At 48.4% G+C, this 17,359-nt stretch overlaps 3 protein-coding genes across 3 annotated transcripts; 1 reads left to right on the forward strand and 2 right to left on the reverse strand.

Moving 5' to 3' along the window:
* Nucleotides 1–2,424: 2,424 nt before the first annotated feature.
* On the reverse strand, nucleotides 2,425–4,343 carry PGLS (6-phosphogluconolactonase). The gene is made up of 5 exons (XM_088535133.1): nucleotides 4,068–4,343; nucleotides 3,884–3,991; nucleotides 3,483–3,584; nucleotides 2,871–3,011; nucleotides 2,425–2,597 (listed from the first exon to the last, which is right to left on the reverse strand). Exons 1-5 carry the CDS (start codon nucleotides 4,341–4,343, stop codon nucleotides 2,460–2,462), a joined length of 765 nt encoding a protein of 254 aa, XP_088391259.1. The 3' UTR covers nucleotides 2,425–2,459.
* Nucleotides 4,344–5,733: 1,390 nt separating this feature from the next.
* SLC27A1 (solute carrier family 27 member 1) lies at nucleotides 5,734–14,250 on the reverse strand. The gene is made up of 12 exons (XM_088535141.1): nucleotides 14,059–14,250; nucleotides 12,160–12,554; nucleotides 11,127–11,288; nucleotides 10,492–10,561; nucleotides 10,298–10,389; nucleotides 10,058–10,167; nucleotides 9,027–9,236; nucleotides 8,603–8,729; nucleotides 8,130–8,267; nucleotides 7,493–7,657; nucleotides 6,821–6,967; nucleotides 5,734–5,891 (listed from the first exon to the last, which is right to left on the reverse strand). Exons 1-12 carry the CDS (start codon nucleotides 14,223–14,225, stop codon nucleotides 5,734–5,736), a joined length of 1,941 nt encoding a protein of 646 aa, XP_088391267.1. The 5' UTR covers nucleotides 14,226–14,250.
* Nucleotides 14,251–15,100: 850 nt separating this feature from the next.
* NXNL1 (nucleoredoxin like 1) lies at nucleotides 15,101–16,555 on the forward strand. The gene is made up of 2 exons (XM_088535149.1): nucleotides 15,101–15,427; nucleotides 16,246–16,555. The coding sequence occupies exons 1-2, from the start codon at nucleotides 15,102–15,104 to the stop codon at nucleotides 16,553–16,555; spliced, it is 636 nt and encodes a 211-aa protein (XP_088391275.1). The 5' UTR covers nucleotide 15,101.
* Nucleotides 16,556–17,359: the final 804 nt, after the last annotated feature.

Below are 17,359 nucleotides of genomic sequence, written 5' to 3' on the forward strand. Positions count from 1 at the left end.
GCGGGGCCCTTCTGTCCCCTTGAACACATCCTCAGCAGGGCGCTGGGACCCCAAGGCCCTTCTGTCCCCTTAGCTGCGTCCTCGGGAGGGCAGGGGGACCCCCCGGGGCCCGTTTACCCCTTGGCCGCGTCCTCGGGAGGGCAGGGGGACCCCAGGGCCCGTTTCCCCCCTTAGCCGCGTCCCCCCAGACACAGGGGAGTTCTTCACTGTGCGGAGCGCTGGCGGATGAGCCTTTCCTTGACCAGATTTTCTCCTGTAGTGACTTGGCAGGTGGGAAAATTCATTTTCCGACGAGCTCCGGCTACTCCAGTTCTTATTTCGGAGAGGTCCGAGCAGGGAGCAAGGTGGCTGCAGGGCACAGAAGGAAGCATCATTGTAAAGAGAGGGTTTGTTACAAGCTAAGGCCACTTTCAGGGCTGAAATAAGTAAAAAAGATGTAAAACAGCATTGCACATAAGCAAAATATCCCACTTTTACTTCAGGCTGCTTTGTCACATCTTGGATTTCTGCTTTTAAATCTGAGATTATTTCCGAGATTCACTATTACTTGGCCCGTCCAAGTTCTACTGTGGCAGCACCGTGGTGCAAACGGGTAGAGAGGCAATTAAAATACTCCTCCTCCTCCCTGTGTTTAATAGAATTAATAGAATTTTATTAATAAATTTTTAAAAGACTACTAAAATCGGTGTGCTTAGAGGAACCACTTGTAGCCGACGTGCAGACCACACTAATGATTCATCCTTAGCATAAAAGCTCCTCTGTTCAGTGCTTTAAAAGGAAGCAGTAAATATGCAGCCCTCCCATGACATCATGCTTGTAAAATGAGACTTTTTTTACTCATTTTGGGCAGGAGCTTTAGAGGTTACAGGGAGCAAGTGGGGGAGGGAAAGAGAATTGGCAAGAATCGACTATTTCAGCATTAGTTTTCTGGCAACATTAATGTACGAACATCTGGAAAGAAGCTTGAACACAGAAACATGGAAATCCCTGTGTAACTTCTTCAAGAAAACCAAAAAAGCAGCTGCATCCAAAGAGGCAGAAGTTACAAACCTGGCAGCAGGGAGGATTTTCCTCTCCTTTCGTTAGCAGGAGATGAAGGAACAACCAATGTGAATGCGCCTGGTATTTTCCAAGGAGCAGCGTTTCTTTGCTGATGCCTTTCTTTGCCTTTACAAATACCAAGTAATTCATTTTTCCTCATCTCCCTCGGAATCATTCCCTCATTGCCCATATGCTGCAAACCAGAAAGTTCCTTTCACACCGTGTTCTCTATCTTTGCACACCATCCTATTAAAAGACAGTTTTGCAGGAGACGGAAAAGGCAGAAAAACCTTGGAACGGGCACCGCCAAAATGCTCTTTATTTTAAAAGTTTATAGGTGGAGCTCATGCTTATAGCTCCTCTGTCCTCTCCAACTATAGTTTCATATAAAATGGTCCTAGCATCAGTTTCCACAACAATTTAAATTCAGAACCCATTTTTCCCTTGAAGTAGATGAGTAAATTTGCAACCAACATCATTTTTCACTGTTATACAATCTAGTACTTAGAGCTACAAGCAATGTATGAATTAGGCATCAACCAGGAGGTATCCCCAAATTGGATCTGGTTCTCCCTATATATATATATATATATATATACACATAAAGATATATATATATATATGATTTTTTTTCAGTGATAATCACTCCATAGCCTAAATTTGTGAACTGTATAACTACAGATCTCTAACAGAAACTATAGAACAGACCCTCTACGTACATTAAAAAACAGGACAGGAAGAGCCACTGATCCTAAATTTTACACATACACAAAGGCCAGTTAAAGTCCGGATTATAGGGAAGACAAATAATCTCAGAACAGTCCAACAAAACCAGCAAGGAAAACCAAAGATCACCCTAAGATCGGAGTGTTCGGGGATATTCCAGGTTTTGCCACTTTGCCACTCGAGATGACAAGAGTCCAGGATATCCAAAATCCCACACCTGATTCCTCAAGTCTTGGTTGCTCTTCACACAACACTGTGACCAAGTGAAAAAGTAAACGCGAGCAGAATAACTGAAATTTGGATCTTTAATATTGTACATTCACTTGACATCACAGCGACCATTCACAAAACAGACTGCGTTATACTGTCACCTTGGGCAATTCCAAGCATTTCCATTTGCAACTAGAAACCAGGTGCTTGTGCCCAATACCAAGCCAGCAGGATTATTACACAGTGCTCCACAAAGTACCACTTGTTCAAAGAAAAGAAATAAAGGTTAAAAAGAAAGAAGCAAGAGATCAAAGTTATTTTTGTGCCACCCCCAAGTATACAACCAAACGGGGAGTCCTTGATCTGGAATGTGATTGCACAGAACCGTGATCTGCACCGAACCAGCTGGTTCTGCGCTGTGTTTTGTTACTGCATTTAGCACCGCCCGATTCCTGCCATGAAATCGGGTCAAACATTTGGTTCTATAAGATTGAATGTTTCTCAAAGGGAACAGTCAGTTCCTTGGCTGCAGACTCATCCAGGAACCAGTGCAGCTGCCCAGTGTGAGGTTGAACAAGAGCAGCAGGAAGGGCCTTTTCCTCATCACCTTCCAAAATGCGCTGTGCAAAGAAACAGAACAGTGTTTCAGCAGACTGCGCAGTGAAAGAGCACCGCAAACCAACAACGTGAGCCTTAAACCATTCACCACATTGCAAAAAAACTTCAGAGTTTGGCTAAAACGCTACCATGTTCTTACCCCTATCCCTGTAAATGACAAGTTTAACTATTTAGCCTGCTTCTCCAAAAAAAGCCAGTAAGCGGGTCTTCCTCAAAAATATCTGCTGACAATCTGGATCTTCATTGAAATTTTTTTTTTTCCCAACAATACGTACCTTTAAAATAGCAGCTTTACCCTCCCCTGTAGCAACGAACACAACAGTCCGCGCTGCGTTAAGCACAGGCAGAGTTAACGTTATCCGTTCTGGCGGCGGCTTTGGAGAATCAGTAATAGCAGCAACAATTTTCTCTTTCTCCTATCAGGGCAAAAATAAAGGTGGAAAAAAATAATCAAAGCAAGAGAAGGCAGATATGGTACCTTTCAAACAAAGCAGCAAGCTGCCTGACTCTAACAACGCAGTAAATAAGACAGAAGATTGTTATTGAGGACTATCTAGCAGCAGATTGCTTAAATTTTTGCCATCTCTGCCTAAAATTAGATCCCCTTTGTTTACTCCAAGGAGTTCCGAGATCAGACTACTAGTCTTATAAAGGCAATTTGGGAGCTACTCCTCAAAAGAGCAGTGACAGCATTCATATATTCACTCGGAATCCCGAGCACAACCACATTCATACAAAAAAACGGGGCAGGAGGGGCCACTGACCCTACGTTTCACTCATCAGCTAAAAACAATTAAAGTGAGAATTAAAAGGAAGAAAAATAACCCCAGAGGGGTCTCATGGGCACAACTTGTATTTTGTTAAGCTGAATGTCCGCTGGTTCTCACCTGCAAAAGTGGGTGACCTGGAAAGAGGGAGCAAGTGTGACCATCTGGCCCCACTCCTAAAATCAGCAAGTCGAAGACAGGGAGGTTCTCACCCTGAAAAGCCTGTAAAAAGAAAAAAATAATAATAAATAACAGAAGACTAAAAGCCCTCATCACACACATATGTGGCACATTACAAGGCACGAGACTCAGAAGTGGATCCCAGGAGCACAGGACACTGCTGCTCTGAATTCCCAGTCAGGACATTAAGCGCCTAGGGGCCTCTTTTGAGCGTGTAGGCGCGTGGTGCCGAAGAGCAGCCCTGGAGGCCTCGTGCTACTGCCCTTTCCCTGTGGCAAAGGCCAGAGGCTACCGAGCCCCACAGGAAGGCCCGGGAAGCGCCCCCTCCTGCCCCCCGGTACCTCTCGGAGCTTCGCGGCGTAGTCGGCAGCAGCAGCAGACGCGGGGAGGCCGGGGGTGACGGAGAGGACCTGCCGCTCGGGCACGGGCAGCCGCGGCAGCAGCTGCGCCTGAGGGAAGGAGCGAGGCGCCGTGAGGGGCGGCCCGGGGCGGGGGCGATCGGGGGCGGCCCCCGGCCCCGCTCACCTTGTAGGCGCCGAACGTGCTCTCGGGGTGCTCGGGCGGCACGAGGCGCTCGTCGCAGAAGGCCAGGAGCCAGCGGGCGCGCGCGGCGGGGCCGGCGGCGGCGGCCGGCAGCTCCTGCGAGAGGATCCGCACGAGGCTCCCGCCCGAGAGCCCCAGCGAGAAGCGGGCGCCGGGGGCGACGGCCGCCGCGCGCTGCGCCACGAGCTGCGCCAGGGCGGAGCCCAGCTCCTGCGGCGACGGGAACACCGAGATGTGGCGGGGCGCGGAGCGGGGCATGGCCGGGCCGGACCGGGCTCGGCCGGGCCGAGCCGAGCGCGGCAACCGGGCGAGCTCCGCGGCGACCGGAAGCTGCCTCAGCTCCGGGGCGCGGGCGAGGCCGGAAGGGGCGGTGCCGCGCGCGCCGCTGCGTTGCCCAGCAACGCGCCGCCTCAGGGAGAGCGCGGGAGCGCGGCCCGCGCCACGGCGGCCCGTGAGGGACACGCCGCGGGAAACGCGCAGCGCTCCCTCCCGCGGCCGCAAGGAAAAACACACACACACAAAACACAAAAAAGGCGCCTTCCGTTTGACAGCGACCGTTTTACACCGTGGGCAGTTACACGGTTTCAGTTAGCCCGACACTTAAAGTAAAAACATGAGCAAGGCCCTTACAAAAACACCGTGCACGAAGCACTGCGCTCCGCCAGAGCGAGGAGGAGGCTCCTCTGCTCCCGCACAAAGACAAAGTCTGTAAATCCTAAAACCCAGACCCTAAAACAGAGACTGCTGGTAAGAACACATGGAAAGAGCTGCCCTGCAGCAGGAGGCTTCTCACTCCATGCTCAAAAAGCAAGAAAACAGCAGTGCCCTTTGAAACACACACAAAATTCAACCTCATTTTGTCTCTGGTGCCTCAGATGTGCGTTTGGGGCTTGCTCTTCTCCGGAGGTGGCCAGGGAAAGCCGATGGAAAATCCAAGCACGGCAGCAGCAAAATGGACGTTTCTAAGGCTTCATCTCAGCGTGATGTGTGGCTACACGGCTCCTCCGTTCCCCATGTTGTCTTCCAGCCCTGGCATTTCCACGTGCCCGTCCTTGCGTTCAACCCTTAGTGTCCACAGTACATTTTGACCGCCTAGCTACTTACTCATCCTGCTCATCAATGCCTCCTACTAATTATACTAATTAATCTTCATAATCCTCCAGCCCTAGGGGCAGGACACACCTCAGTGCATGATTTTTCAGTGTGTAGTTAAAGGTGAGCTAAGACAAATCTAAGACAATTAAGGTCTGCTTGAAACTATTAGAGGTCTTTTAGCTTGGTAAGTTCAAACTCGGTGCTGAAAGAAACCTGCGCAGGGCAAACACCCCCATTTATCCTCAGGACATAAATAAATATAACCGTAAAACTTCTCCCAGGTTGCACAAAAGACCTAGGTTTGTAGTGGTTACAAAAATACTCTCTCTAGATGTGTAACAGCAGATTAATGGTATGTCAGTGCTCTTTGAAGGAGCAGGTCACAGGTTAATGCACTCTAGGTCAGGGAAAGATCCCACAAGACTTTTCCCTGCTAGTGATTCACCATTTAAGGATCTCACATTGCATATGAAGTCGGAGTCCACTGCTTCCCCCAACCATCAGCCCTGCCATTAGTCATAATTTTCTGCAAAAAGACCGACTTTGGACTAGATCATAAGGCAACTTTTCCAGCACAAATCCTTTCATAAAGGTACTCATCCAGTGGAACGTATTTCCCCAACTTTAGATCCAGAAAATGTAATCGATCTGATGTTTGATGGGGGTCAAATCCTTCCCTCTGTAAGCGAGTTTTCTGAATCTTAAATGTGCCTTTAAGGAGAAAAAAAAACTAATTAGCATCAAAAAATCTGTTTAAACACTGAGAAAGAGACATCCTAGCTGGCATTTCATTTCTATTCTATACTTTTGTCTGAGAATTAACAGTTTATCGATGCTTGTAACTAAACGGTTTGTTATTCAGTTATATGAATCCTGTGTAGCTTTTACTACTTACATACAAGCTGAGAAGATGAGTGTTCAGATTCCTGAGAAACTAAAACCACAAAAAACAGCCAAATCTTACTAAAAAAAAAAAAAAAAGGGCATCCAAATCATTAGCTGGTTGAGTGGCTGATGTGGCTCTTAGCCTGGGGTAGATGTTAGGCTGTTAGCTAAGACTATGTGCATACAGAGTGGCTAGATTACAGTCCAACAACAGCATGTGAAAGAGTTAAAGGGATCAGGGGCTTCTTTACCCATTTGTTCAACAACCCTTTCCTCATACTCTTCAATTTACTTCACAGCTACCCAGATATTATTTCTATGAGCTTCACTGTTGGGGAAAGGCCCCCGTTGACCCGTACAAATAACATGCCCACGCTGGCACAGATCTGACAGGAATTATTCCAAAAGACAAAGGCTTCTTTTTTTTTTTTTTTTTTTTTTCCTCCCTATAGAGGTCTTCTCTATTAATGAGTTGGAAATACCTAATTTCTTGTTTAAGACTCAGCTACAGTCATTATTTTTATCAATGGTGACTATGCTCCTGGTAAACGAGAAGTTATGTTCTGTATTTCAGGAATTGTGTGATGAAATCCCTGAAAGGGCAGCACAGGACAGCAGCCAACCCGTCAAAACAGTGTCCAGCCTGAGTGTTTCTCAACCTTTTGCAATACAACACTGACACTTCCCATTTCTTTTTGGATCTCAGCATTCCCAGAGCTGTTAAAGAGAACAGTTCACATATGAAACACTAGTACCTGTGGTGTCAACCTGGGGTAAGAAACGGAGGAAGATGGGCCGGGCATAGGGAGGCAACACCTTTTGTAGCTCCTGATACAAAACATTGGGATTCACTTTAGCTTCAGGATCTGCAATTGCTGCCATTCCAGCCTTTCCCTCCACCCCTGAAATAAAACAAGCAAAGGAGCAAGGTTAAGCATGAAATATTTAACAGATTCAAGCACAGCTGTTTCACCCTTTTGTCTTCATTTTGAAGCAAAGTGCAGTGTGCTGGAGAGAGCTGCATGCTGTAATTAAACACGTATATATATATTAAGGAACAAATAGCTACAAATCATATACTAAAGGATGAATCAGGACTGACTTGTACCATATAGCAGATGAAAAACTCAGAATACACAACAGGAAAAAAAGAAGGTTGTCTAAACTACCTACCTTCCTCCAAATAAAGACTCCACCTCTGGCAACACAGATCACTAGAGTGTGTCAGGTTATTTCTACTGCTCAGAACAGCAGCCATGTCAACCTCCCTTGTCAGTCTCTATTTTATCTTATCACTTTTGGGCACCCAATTTTAGTAGAGGTGACTGACTTCTACCTGCTTTGCCTCTAGTACAATTGAAATCTAGCATATTTGCCTAATATTTCATTTCTCCCTAAACTTGGAGAGCTCGGACTCCGTGTTTTACCTGGGACTTCCACACCATACACTGCAACGTCTGTCTGGTTGAGGATGTGGCTCAGAATTCCTTCTACTTCTGTGGTGGAGACGTTCTCTCCTCGCCATCGGAAGGTGTCCCCGCTGCGATCTCGGAAGTACATGTAACCCAGCTCATCCATCACCAAAACATCCCCTGGGAGGCAGATGGAAGGAGAGGTCGGTCAGGGGGTGGTTCTGCAACACCCAACACTGCCCTCCTGTCCTCTGCTCCACCATGGATTCAGCAGTGCCTTCTTCCCAGGGAGATACAGAGCCAGATCCCTGAGTTCTCTCTCCATTTCATGGGACAGAAGGGAAAAACAAAGAAAAAAAAAAAGAAAACAATCTTCTACAATATTAGAAAGAGCAAAGGAAAAGAGCAAAAGCTTCTCCCTACACATATTAACCCTCAAGTTCAGTTTCTCATTAAATCCAGCACAGCTCAAAAGCTGGCAACTGCTAAACTCTCACCAGTCTCTCTCTCAAAAGAAAAACCTCACTATTCTCAAATAAAATTTAGAACCCTTAGAAATTAAAATTCACAGGTTCTTAAGACCATGTTCTGCCCTACGCTTGAAGGAGGTTTGCAAAAGCACTGCTGAATCCAGTGCTCATGCTGGCAGTACCTGAGAGATAGGCCTGGTCCCCTTTTTCAAACACGTTGTAAGCTATTTTCTTGTTGGTGGCACTCTCGCTGACGTAGCCATCAAATCGACGCAGGGGATCCCGTTGATTTATCTGCCCTACGAGCAGCCCTGGCTCTCCTGCAGAAAAACAGGGCCAGACACGACAAGATGACAACATCGGATGTTTTATTGCCATAACTGGTTAAATCCTGTGAACATCAACATGTGCTTGCTGTATTTCAAAGATATTCAGTTGCTGAACTGAACTATCTTTAAAGGAAAGATCTATAAATAAAATTCTACGCACTATACAACAAACCATTTAAACTACAGCTCATTAGTGGGTTATTTTTTTTTTGGTGGCTTTTGTTTCCTTTGTTTCTTCTTAGTTTTAAGAATCGAGCTGCTATTCAGTTTTATATAACCTGTTTATATGTTTATATGACACATCTGATGTTTTTAATAATAATCACCTGGGCGACAGGAGATGCACAGCCCCCTGGAATCACGGATCGGCTCCATTGTATCCTCATTGACCTTCACCAAACGAATAGGATAAACATTGGGCAAAATCCGACTGTTGAAACCACAGGCACCAACCTTCCAAAAGGCAGAGAGAAACAAAGGCTCAGGTGAATTGCTTAGTTAATGTATTACTATCTGGGACTTCTCTGATCATTCTTCCCCCTCCATTTATCAGCAAACAAGCAAATTTACCCCAAATACCAGACTTACCCATGTTTTTGTGCACGGCATCTCTAATCACCAATTTAGTTCTGTCATCCCTTGCAAGAGGACTAAGGTGCAATGTGCACAGCAGTGAGGAAAGAAAGCAAGAGTTTTTTTTTCCCTTTGTGCTTTTCCTTAGCCTTCCCCTATAATCCCTTCTTTTCTCACCTTTCCATCCAGATTGGCAATGCTGCAGTTGCATTCGGTGGCTCCGTAGAACTCCCCGATCTGTTTAATTCGGAAGCGTTTCGTAAACTCCTCCCATATGGTGGGTCTCAACCCGTTCCCCACCGCTAGCCGCACGCAGTGCTGCGTTTCCGCCTCCCGTACCGGCTGATTCAGGAGATACCTGCAGATTTCCCCGATATATTGAATAACCTGAAGCAGCAAACACAAAAACACAGCTCGGGTTTCAGGCAATCCTCACAGCGCCCTGAAAAAAGCCAACTAAGAGGCCACTAACATCAACGTGTGGACAGGTCAGATGAGTTCAAGGAGTAGAGAAACGATCCCTGAGTATGAATCAAAATACCCACACAAACCCTCCTACTTGAACAGAAAGATACAGGGAAGCAGCAGTCAAGCACAAAGAAAGAATTTGGCTTGCGCAAGCTGGCAAAATTAAATCCGAGGTGAGATCCAATTATATCTATAAATACTCGGGAGAGGGAGAGGGTGGGGAGAAAGGCAAGAAAAACACCAAGAAGGAGGAAGAGGACAATGCTGACACAAATACAAGCAGATTTTTATTAGCAAAGCAAGGAAATGCAAAGAAGATTCCTCAGAAGACGCTCCTATGCAGTTAGTACTGGAAAAGCTTTCCAAATAGGAGCTGCACCTCCCTTTCTGTTTCAAAAAGCCTTGAGAAATTCACAAGATTACAATTTACAAATTGTAAATTTGCAAGTTTACAATTTAATCCTGCATTCCCAAGGTGGCACTGGCGGCTGGAACTCATTTTGGTGCCTGTACCTCCACATTTACCATGGATCTCGCTCTGGAAAGCAAAGGGAGGGCATTCAGAATGGGAGGAAAGCTGCTCCTGAGCCACGAGGAAGGAATGACGGGAACACAGGAGGTTAAGACTGACAGAGTGGTGAGAAAAGAGAGGGATGAGTGACGGGTGAAACACCCTGGGGATCGGGAATGACAGCAGCAGAGTTAGGCAGCAAAAACAGCAGTGTCCCCAGCGCCCTCACTGTGCACTTGTATTTTGCACAGTCATCCCAGAAGCGACTGGCCGAGAACTTCTTCCTGATCACCACGGTGAGCCCATGGATTAGACATTGGCCAACTCCCATAATGTTCCCTGGAAAACAAGGAGGATGGAGCTTCGCTTTGGCCGTTCTAGGTCCGCTCTTTTGTAAAGGCACGTGAAGGATCTCGGAGGATCCCAGCACGCACGGGGACGGATCTCCGCCTCGGAGGAGCGAGTTTACCTGCAGAGTGATAGAGCGGCAGGCAGTTGTAGAGAATATCATCCGGGTGCATTTTGTAGGCGTAGTAACCAAAGGCAGCTATCCGATAATACCTGCAAGAACACAGTGTGCGCTGAGGAAGTAAAATAGATAAAAACTTGAGTTTCACTCCAGGAAAAGCACCTGGAGAGGGAAGCACCTCTTCAGGACCTCACCTGCTGTGCACCACAATGGCAGCTTTGGGCATTCCTGTGGTACCAGAAGTATAGATATAAAAGAGTCGATCTAGAAGAGCGGAGAGAGGAGTCAGGTGCCACATAGACTATTCTCAACTACCTACGGGAGAAAAAACCCCACAGGGCTGGTATTTTGGGCTTTGAAATGGGTATTTTGGGCTTTGAAATGGTGACAACGCAGCAGATAAGCTGCTAAAGTTGGCACAAAAGTCCTATAGGAGCCTCTGCTGCTCAATATCAATTGTAATGGTAATTATAGAAACCTGTGCAACTGGTTTGCCAGGCCCTGTTGACAGGAATTTTCTCTCTTCTTGCAGTTTGCCCTGGAATTAGATTAACTCTGCAGGTCAGGCATTAATGGGAGATCACACTGGAAGACAGATCTCAAACTGTGCCTGAGAGTAGGGCAGGAATTGTGAGATTCTGGAGCAAAAAAAAGATAACGTAAAGGAAGGGAAAACACAAGCCTCGTGGAACATCATTCCTCCTTCAGTACTGAGTTAATTTAATTTATCTTTGTTTTTTTGGGGGGTGGGGAAGTTGTTTAAGTGTCGCCTAGTTCAGTTCTTATTCACGTCACATTGAAAAGTAAAAAACATTGAACAAAAAATTACCGTCTAAACCTTTGACTGGAACCTGACTTGGAGGCAGTTTTGATGCAGTGTTCAGAAGAGGATCGAGGTGTCTGGTCTCCACAGGAACAACATCTGGGTTGTAGTCACCAGAGCAGAATTTGGCCATGTTCTTCCCCAGCATCCCGTTCACTTCAGATATCGCTGCAACACAAAGCAAGTTTCGTTTGCAGCAAGTGTAGCACTAATCAATAGCAAAAAAAATAACTGTAAGGGTAAAAAAATGAAATGTTTGGAGTCCTAGCAGCATCACTGTAATGGAAAGACCTGGAAAAACAACTGTTTTACAGTATTTATGTCATATCTGTTCAGATAATAGCACTGCAGTCACTGTCCCATTACACCCACGATGCCTTCATCGTCCAATGATCTAGAAGAATTTCAAGGAGATTATGTGAAATATTAAATTATCAGATCTAAAAATAATAATTGGAAGAAAAATTGATTAGCAAAGCAGAGAAGTACTTAAAAACAGCACCCATGGATAAACCTATGATATAGCAGATAAAGTGTGACATTAAGCAAAGATCATTAACCTTCAGAGAGAAACATAAGTGAGTTTAGTGGCACATTTCACCATATTTATGCTATAATACAAAATTCCCGATGCAGCTCTTCTAGATCCAAGAAAACTAGAGCAAACTAATAAGTTCAGTTTGTGCCCACTGGCTGCAGAAAGACAGCAGCAAATGAAACCAGCTCTGCTCACAGGACTGCTCCTCCTTTCGTCCAAAATATTAACTGCACAATTCTGCATTTTTAAGGTTTTAGCAGATTTACCATCTTCCTATAGTTCCTAGTTAATACAGCCAGATGTGGCCATGGATCTTTTTGGTTTTAGTGCATTTGATCTCCGCATTAAACAGGGTTCAGCCTTCTCCAGGATCAAGAATCCAGTTACAAAGTGCTGCCTCGATCCTCAGGATCAAGGATTCTTGAGGATCAAGGATCCTGAGGATCAAGGGAACAGTTTGTAAATGGATTCTTGATGCGCACCAAGAGCCAAGGGACTCACCTGAAGCCAGTTCTCCTCCAAAGATGACAGCTTTTGCGCCCGAGGTTGTCACACAGTAAACCAGAGAATCCAAGCGCAAATTAAAGTTAATAAGAGCTGCTTCAATGCCAACTTTCGCCATCCCAAGCCAGAGGCCCACAAACTCGGGGCGGCTCTCCATGAAGATGGCAATGACGTCCCCCAAACGGAAGCCTTGCTGGTAGAAGTAGTTGGCCACGGCGTTGGAGTACTCGTCCAGCCACCTGAAAGTCCATTTCTCACCGGTGGCCTCGTAAATCAGAGCCACCTTGTCGGGGTGCCTGCGGACGACGTCCCGGAACATCTTGGGAATTGTGTTTTTGGCTTTTTGATGCCTCCGCAGATTGTACTTGACTCGTAGCAGCACTGAGAGGCCACTGCAGCAAAGAGAGAGAAGCAGCAAAGTCCAGCAAAAAAAAAGGGTGAAGGTCTCAAAGGCAGTTTGTCCCCAGCAAAACTTACTGCACACACCAAAACGTTTTGATTCCAACTTCTACACACACAGAAAAAGCTCTCTGGAACATTCCCTGTTTTATACAGAGGGCCAATGAGCTTGTCACTTTTTGTTATTTTCCAAAAATTATCCTTTTATATTGCAATGCTGTCCCTATCCCCTCTTTGTTTAATGATGTTTCTGGATAACTGCTCATAGAAGCGGCCACATCGGAAAGGGAATTGGAGGGTTTTCTGTTTTCTGTGATTTATGTAACTCTTTTAAGCCTGTTGGGCAGAAGCTGCAAGTTAAACCTGGACAAAGATGGACCTTTATGGCAGTTAAAAAAGCCTCTGTCCCACTTTTATTGTTATGGTTCTCCTGGTGAATATTATCTTTAGAGACACGCTGGCTTTCTTGATGAGCAATATTCTGCTATTTTAAGTTAGAACTGATATCCCAAAGTGCAATTCCATTAGCTCAACATCAAAAAGGGAATGGCAGCTTTGGGTGCCTTCTTGGGCGTAGGAAGACAGAGACTGTTTTTCCACCATCAAATAGGAAACTGTTGTGCAACAACAGCTTGAAAGAACCCCCAGAAACTTGCAAGGTCGTTAGTTTTAGCCCTAAAATCCCCCGCAAGCGTCACGAGTGAATGGAAATGGCAGCAGCGGAGCCCAGGGAAGGGGACGAGGGGACATCCCAGCAACGAGTTGCTGGCACTTGCCGGCCGAGCCGGGCTTTCACGGTGCCCTTGCGCTAAGCGGTGCCAAATGCAGAACAGAGGAGCCTTTTCACTGCTCGGCGGCCCCTTCCAGATACTTAAGGGGCTCCATTCTGCCCGGTTCATTTTCTGCCATTCTTCTGTGCTCGCCAGGCAGTTCGGGAGGAAACGGCTCTTCAAAGCCCCCTGACAGCCACGGGGAAGCCAGGCCGCGGCTGGCAGCCCCCAAAGCCCTAAATCCTTCGGAAGAGAAAGGATCTGCTCAGAAAGGCCTTGGAAAACACGGAACTAGGCGAGAGAGCCGCGACGGGCTCCCGGGAAATGGGGACGGCCTCGAGGCTGACAACCGCACCGGGTCGTAAATGAGCGTGGAATGAGCCCGGAATGATGATAATGATGAACCTGGAAGGACGAACCTGAAACGATCATCAATTAACCTAATTGTTCACAAATGAACCTAAATAACCATAATGAACTGGTTGCCAAGAGAGGTGGTGGAGTCTCCTTCTCCGGAGATCTTCGAAACCCGCTTGGATGCCACCAGGGCTCCAGGTGACCCTGCGTGTGCAGGGGGGTTGGACTGGATGATCCCTAAAAGTCCCTTCCTTAAGGAAGGACCTTAAAGATTCTATGGTCTGTGATTGCTTGGGGGCCTGGGGGCCACAGGCCAAGGGGACACGCGCGAGGGGGAAGGCGGCAGCGGGGGGCACGGGTCGCTACTCACAAAAGGTCCCTCAGGGCCGTCTTGAAGACGACGCGCAGGAGCCGCCAGCCGCCGCCGCCGATGCAGACGCCCAGCGAGGCCGCGAGGCTCCACGACCAGGGCAGGCCGAAGAAGCGCATGAGCCCCAGCGAGCCCAGCGAGGCGGTGCAGGCGCCCACGGCGTGCATGCTGCGGGCCACGGCGGGCGCCGGGGCGCGCGCGGCCCCCGCGCAGCCTCCTCGGCGGCCGCCCCGTTCCCCGCGCCGCTCCCGCGGCTTCTGCGGCGCCGGCGGCCGCGGCCCTCACGGCCCCGCGCGCGCGGCTGCCCCGAAGGGCGGGAGCGCCGGCCAGCGCCGCCTCTGATAGGCCGGAGGGCAGCGGCTGCCCCGCTGCGATTGGCGGAGGGAGGGGAGGGTGCTGTCGGCCCGCCCCCTGGGTGGCGCTGTCGTCGCGGCCGCCGCCGCGCCGGGATCGGGTCCCGCTGAGCGGCGGGGGCGGCGCGGGGAGCCGCTTCGGTTCGGGGTCCCGCAGAGCTCGGGGGCGGTGCGGGGAGCCGGTTCGGTCCCGGCTCCCGCAGAGTTTGGGACTGGCGGGGGCGGCGCGGGGATCCGGTTCGGGGTCCCGCAGGGCTCGGGGGCGGTGCGGGGAGCCGGTCCGGTCCGGCGTCCCGCAGAGCTCAGGACCGGCGGGACCCGGGAGCCCCGCACGGCCCTGGGAAACCCTCACGGGAGCCTCACGCGGCCCCGGGAACCCCGCACGACCCCGGGAGATCTGCATGGCCCCTGGAGCCCCACACGGGAGCCCCGCATGGACCCCAGGAGCCCTGCACGGTCCCGGGAGCAGCCCGGCCGGTACCACCGCCACCCAAGACTCCCACCCCCCGCCACTCGCGGTGCTGGCCTCGCACTTTAAGCGGATTAGCGGAGCTTTCCCGGAATCCGCTTCTATAAACAGCCGGCGAGCCCACGCCGGCACCGGGCACAGCGGGGCAGGCGCCCAAGGGAAGCTGCGGCCGGAGCCCCGCGGGTCCGTAACCCTCCCAACCGGCCCGGGTCCGGTGGCCCATGGCCTCGCTCTTCACCGGGAAGGTCCTGGTGGTGAACAACAGCGCGCGGGACGAGCTGGACACGGAGCGGGAGCTGGGCCGCAGCCTGGAGAACAAGGTGCTGCTGCTGTATTTCGGGTCCGGAGAGTGTCCGCGGTGCCGGGAGTTCTCGCCGCTCCTCAGGGATTTCTTCGTGAGACTCACGGATGAGTTTTACGTGGAAAGGGCCTCGCAGCTGGTCCTGGTGTACGTGTCTCGGGATGAGACGGAGGAAAAGCAGAGCAAGTTCCTGAAGACCATGCCGAAGAGGTGGCTGTCCCTGCCTTTCAAGGATGAGTTTAAAAGGTATTTTAGGTGTTTTACCTTTTAAATACCTTTTAAAAGGTATTTTACCTTTTAAAAGACATCTTACCTTTTACATATTTTACCTTTTAAAAGGTATTTTACCTTTTAAAGGTATTTTACCTTTTAAAGGTATTTTACCTCTTAAAAGATATTTTACCTTTTAAAAGATATTTTGCCTTTTAAAAGGTATTCAAGGATGAATTTAAAAGGTATTTTATCCATTCCAAGTTCCCTTCAGGTAACTCCATGCTGAGTTTTCAAGCATTTAGTTTTCCAAAACTGCTAGAGCTACTTTGTCAAACCCGTTTATAAAGGACTCAGAGTGAAAAATGTTTCCCCCACTTCTATTTTTTGGCTGATCGAATATATTTGTATTCTTATTATATAACGGTCTTTATGTCTGAGTCTTAAAGACTCCTGCCAGTTGCATCTAGAGTTTATAAGGTGAAAGATTGTGTAGGTAACTGAGGTGAACCTGGAGGCAAAAGGGAAACGTGCCCTTATGTAATGCAACCTCATTAGTGGCAGAAAGAATTGTAATTAAATAGTAAATGTACATAGTAAAATAAAATAAATAAATAATAGTAAGGAGTACATCTGGCTCCTCTTGGTGATAAAGTGGAGCATGGTAGAAAGTGAAGCTTCCTACTCACTGTCACAGTCCTCCGCTGCTTGTGTAGAACAGGTCACAGTCGTCACCCTGCATTGGGAGCCTTGGTACCATCTTTTCCGTAGAGCATCCGAGTGAATGGTAGGGAACCCTGCGTGAGGGTCACCGCTCTTCTTGACCCGTGGTTTCTTCCCCCGTTGCCTTGCAGAGAGCTGGAGCGGAGGTTCGCGGTGGCCGAGGTCCCTGCCGTGGTGGTGCTGAAGCCCAACGGGGAGGTGATCGCGGGCAATGCCGTGGAAGAGATTCGGCGCATGGGGCCCGCCTGCTTCAGGAACTGGCAGGAGGCCGCCGAGCTCGTGGACAGGAACTTTCTCTTGGCCGAAGACTTCGATGACGTGGCTAGAAGAAGCATCACCGACCCCATCCGCCGCCTCAAGTACAAACTGAACAAGACGGAGGATGAAGAAGAGGAAGAGGAAGGTGAAGAGCTCGCCAAGTTGCAGCCTTCCCACCAGTGACTGCCTGGGCAGCCTCCCTGCTCAGGGACACGAGTTTATTTAGCTAATTTGTGGATCCCTAAGATCCTCTGTGATCGTGGTGGTAGCTGCAGAACCCTTAGCACGAGTCAGCTTATGAGTGGGGAGATACGGCAGAAAAACTGGGCTTTACACATGTATTCAGTAACATCTATCAGTATTTTAAAAACCTCCCCATTTTCTGAAAGGAAAATTGTTTTGAGACAAACTACTTTTACATATAGTTTTTGGCATCTAGAAAATTGGTTAGCATATTAAGGGTATTCTGAGCCTGGCCAAATCATGACTCCAGGATACTTACATTTACTGTAGTAAAACATCTCACAGTGAAGTCTCTGTTGTTCATTTATTACATCAGAAGAAAAGTAGCTACTAGAGAGCAGCATTCAGTGAATGAGTCAGTAAAAAATAAATCTCTCGTGTTGCTGCTAACGTTACCGTAACGTGTTACTGCTGCAGGTTCACATTCCCGGCGGGTTCATCTGAAAGCTAATGAAGAGGTTGTTTCCTGAGGTTGTTTCCTGCTCTGGATGGAAAGCAAGAGCATTAATATTGGTAGGAATACAGCTGGCAGGGCCAAAACAGGCCAAAGAGCTGTCTGTCCTCACCTGCAAACACTGGCTGGTCACATCTTGAATAAGCAGCTCTCTAAGGCCAGGTCACATCTTGAATAAGCAGCTCTCTGCTTCACCCTCTAGTTTAGGCTGATTTGTATGAAGCCAACGAAGAAGATTCTTTTACACTTTGGGGATCACACAAAAACTGGGTTCAAGAGTCAGCAGGCTG

This window comes from Tinamus guttatus, unplaced genomic scaffold, assembly GCF_059628265.1.
Source record: "Tinamus guttatus ecotype Peru unplaced genomic scaffold, ASM5962826v1 Tinamus_guttatus_pri_ptg000617l, whole genome shotgun sequence".
NCBI classification, from domain to species: domain Eukaryota; kingdom Metazoa; phylum Chordata; class Aves; order Tinamiformes; family Tinamidae; genus Tinamus; species Tinamus guttatus.

What these genes read in the sequence shown, in the direction of transcription:
- PGLS (XM_088535133.1), bottom strand. Translation starts at nt 4,343, where the DNA reads ATGCCCCGCTCCGCGCCCCGCCACATCTCGGTGTTCCCGTCGCCGCAG. An exon ending in ACGCCGCGAAGCTCCGAGAG is followed by an intron (nt 3,585 to 3,883) that starts GTACCGGGGGGC and finishes TTCTTTTTACAG; the next exon opens with GCTTTTCAGGGTGAGAACCT. An exon ending in GTAAAGCTGCTATTTTAAAG is followed by an intron (nt 2,598 to 2,870) that starts GTACGTATTGTT and finishes TTCTTTGCACAG; the next exon opens with CGCATTTTGGAAGGTGATGA.
- SLC27A1 (XM_088535141.1), bottom strand. Translation starts at nt 14,225, where the DNA reads ATGCACGCCGTGGGCGCCTGCACCGCCTCGCTGGGCTCGCTGGGGCTC. An exon ending in GCCGCTCTATCACTCTGCAG is followed by an intron (nt 10,168 to 10,297) that starts GTAAACTCGCTC and finishes CTTGTTTTCCAG; the next exon opens with GGAACATTATGGGAGTTGGC. An exon ending in TTGCCAATCTGGATGGAAAG is followed by an intron (nt 8,730 to 9,026) that starts GTGAGAAAAGAA and finishes GCCTTTTGGAAG; the next exon opens with GTTGGTGCCTGTGGTTTCAA.
- NXNL1 (XM_088535149.1), top strand. Translation starts at nt 15,102, where the DNA reads ATGGCCTCGCTCTTCACCGGGAAGGTCCTGGTGGTGAACAACAGCGCG. An exon ending in TTCAAGGATGAGTTTAAAAG is followed by an intron (nt 15,428 to 16,245) that starts GTATTTTAGGTG and finishes GTTGCCTTGCAG; the next exon opens with AGAGCTGGAGCGGAGGTTCG.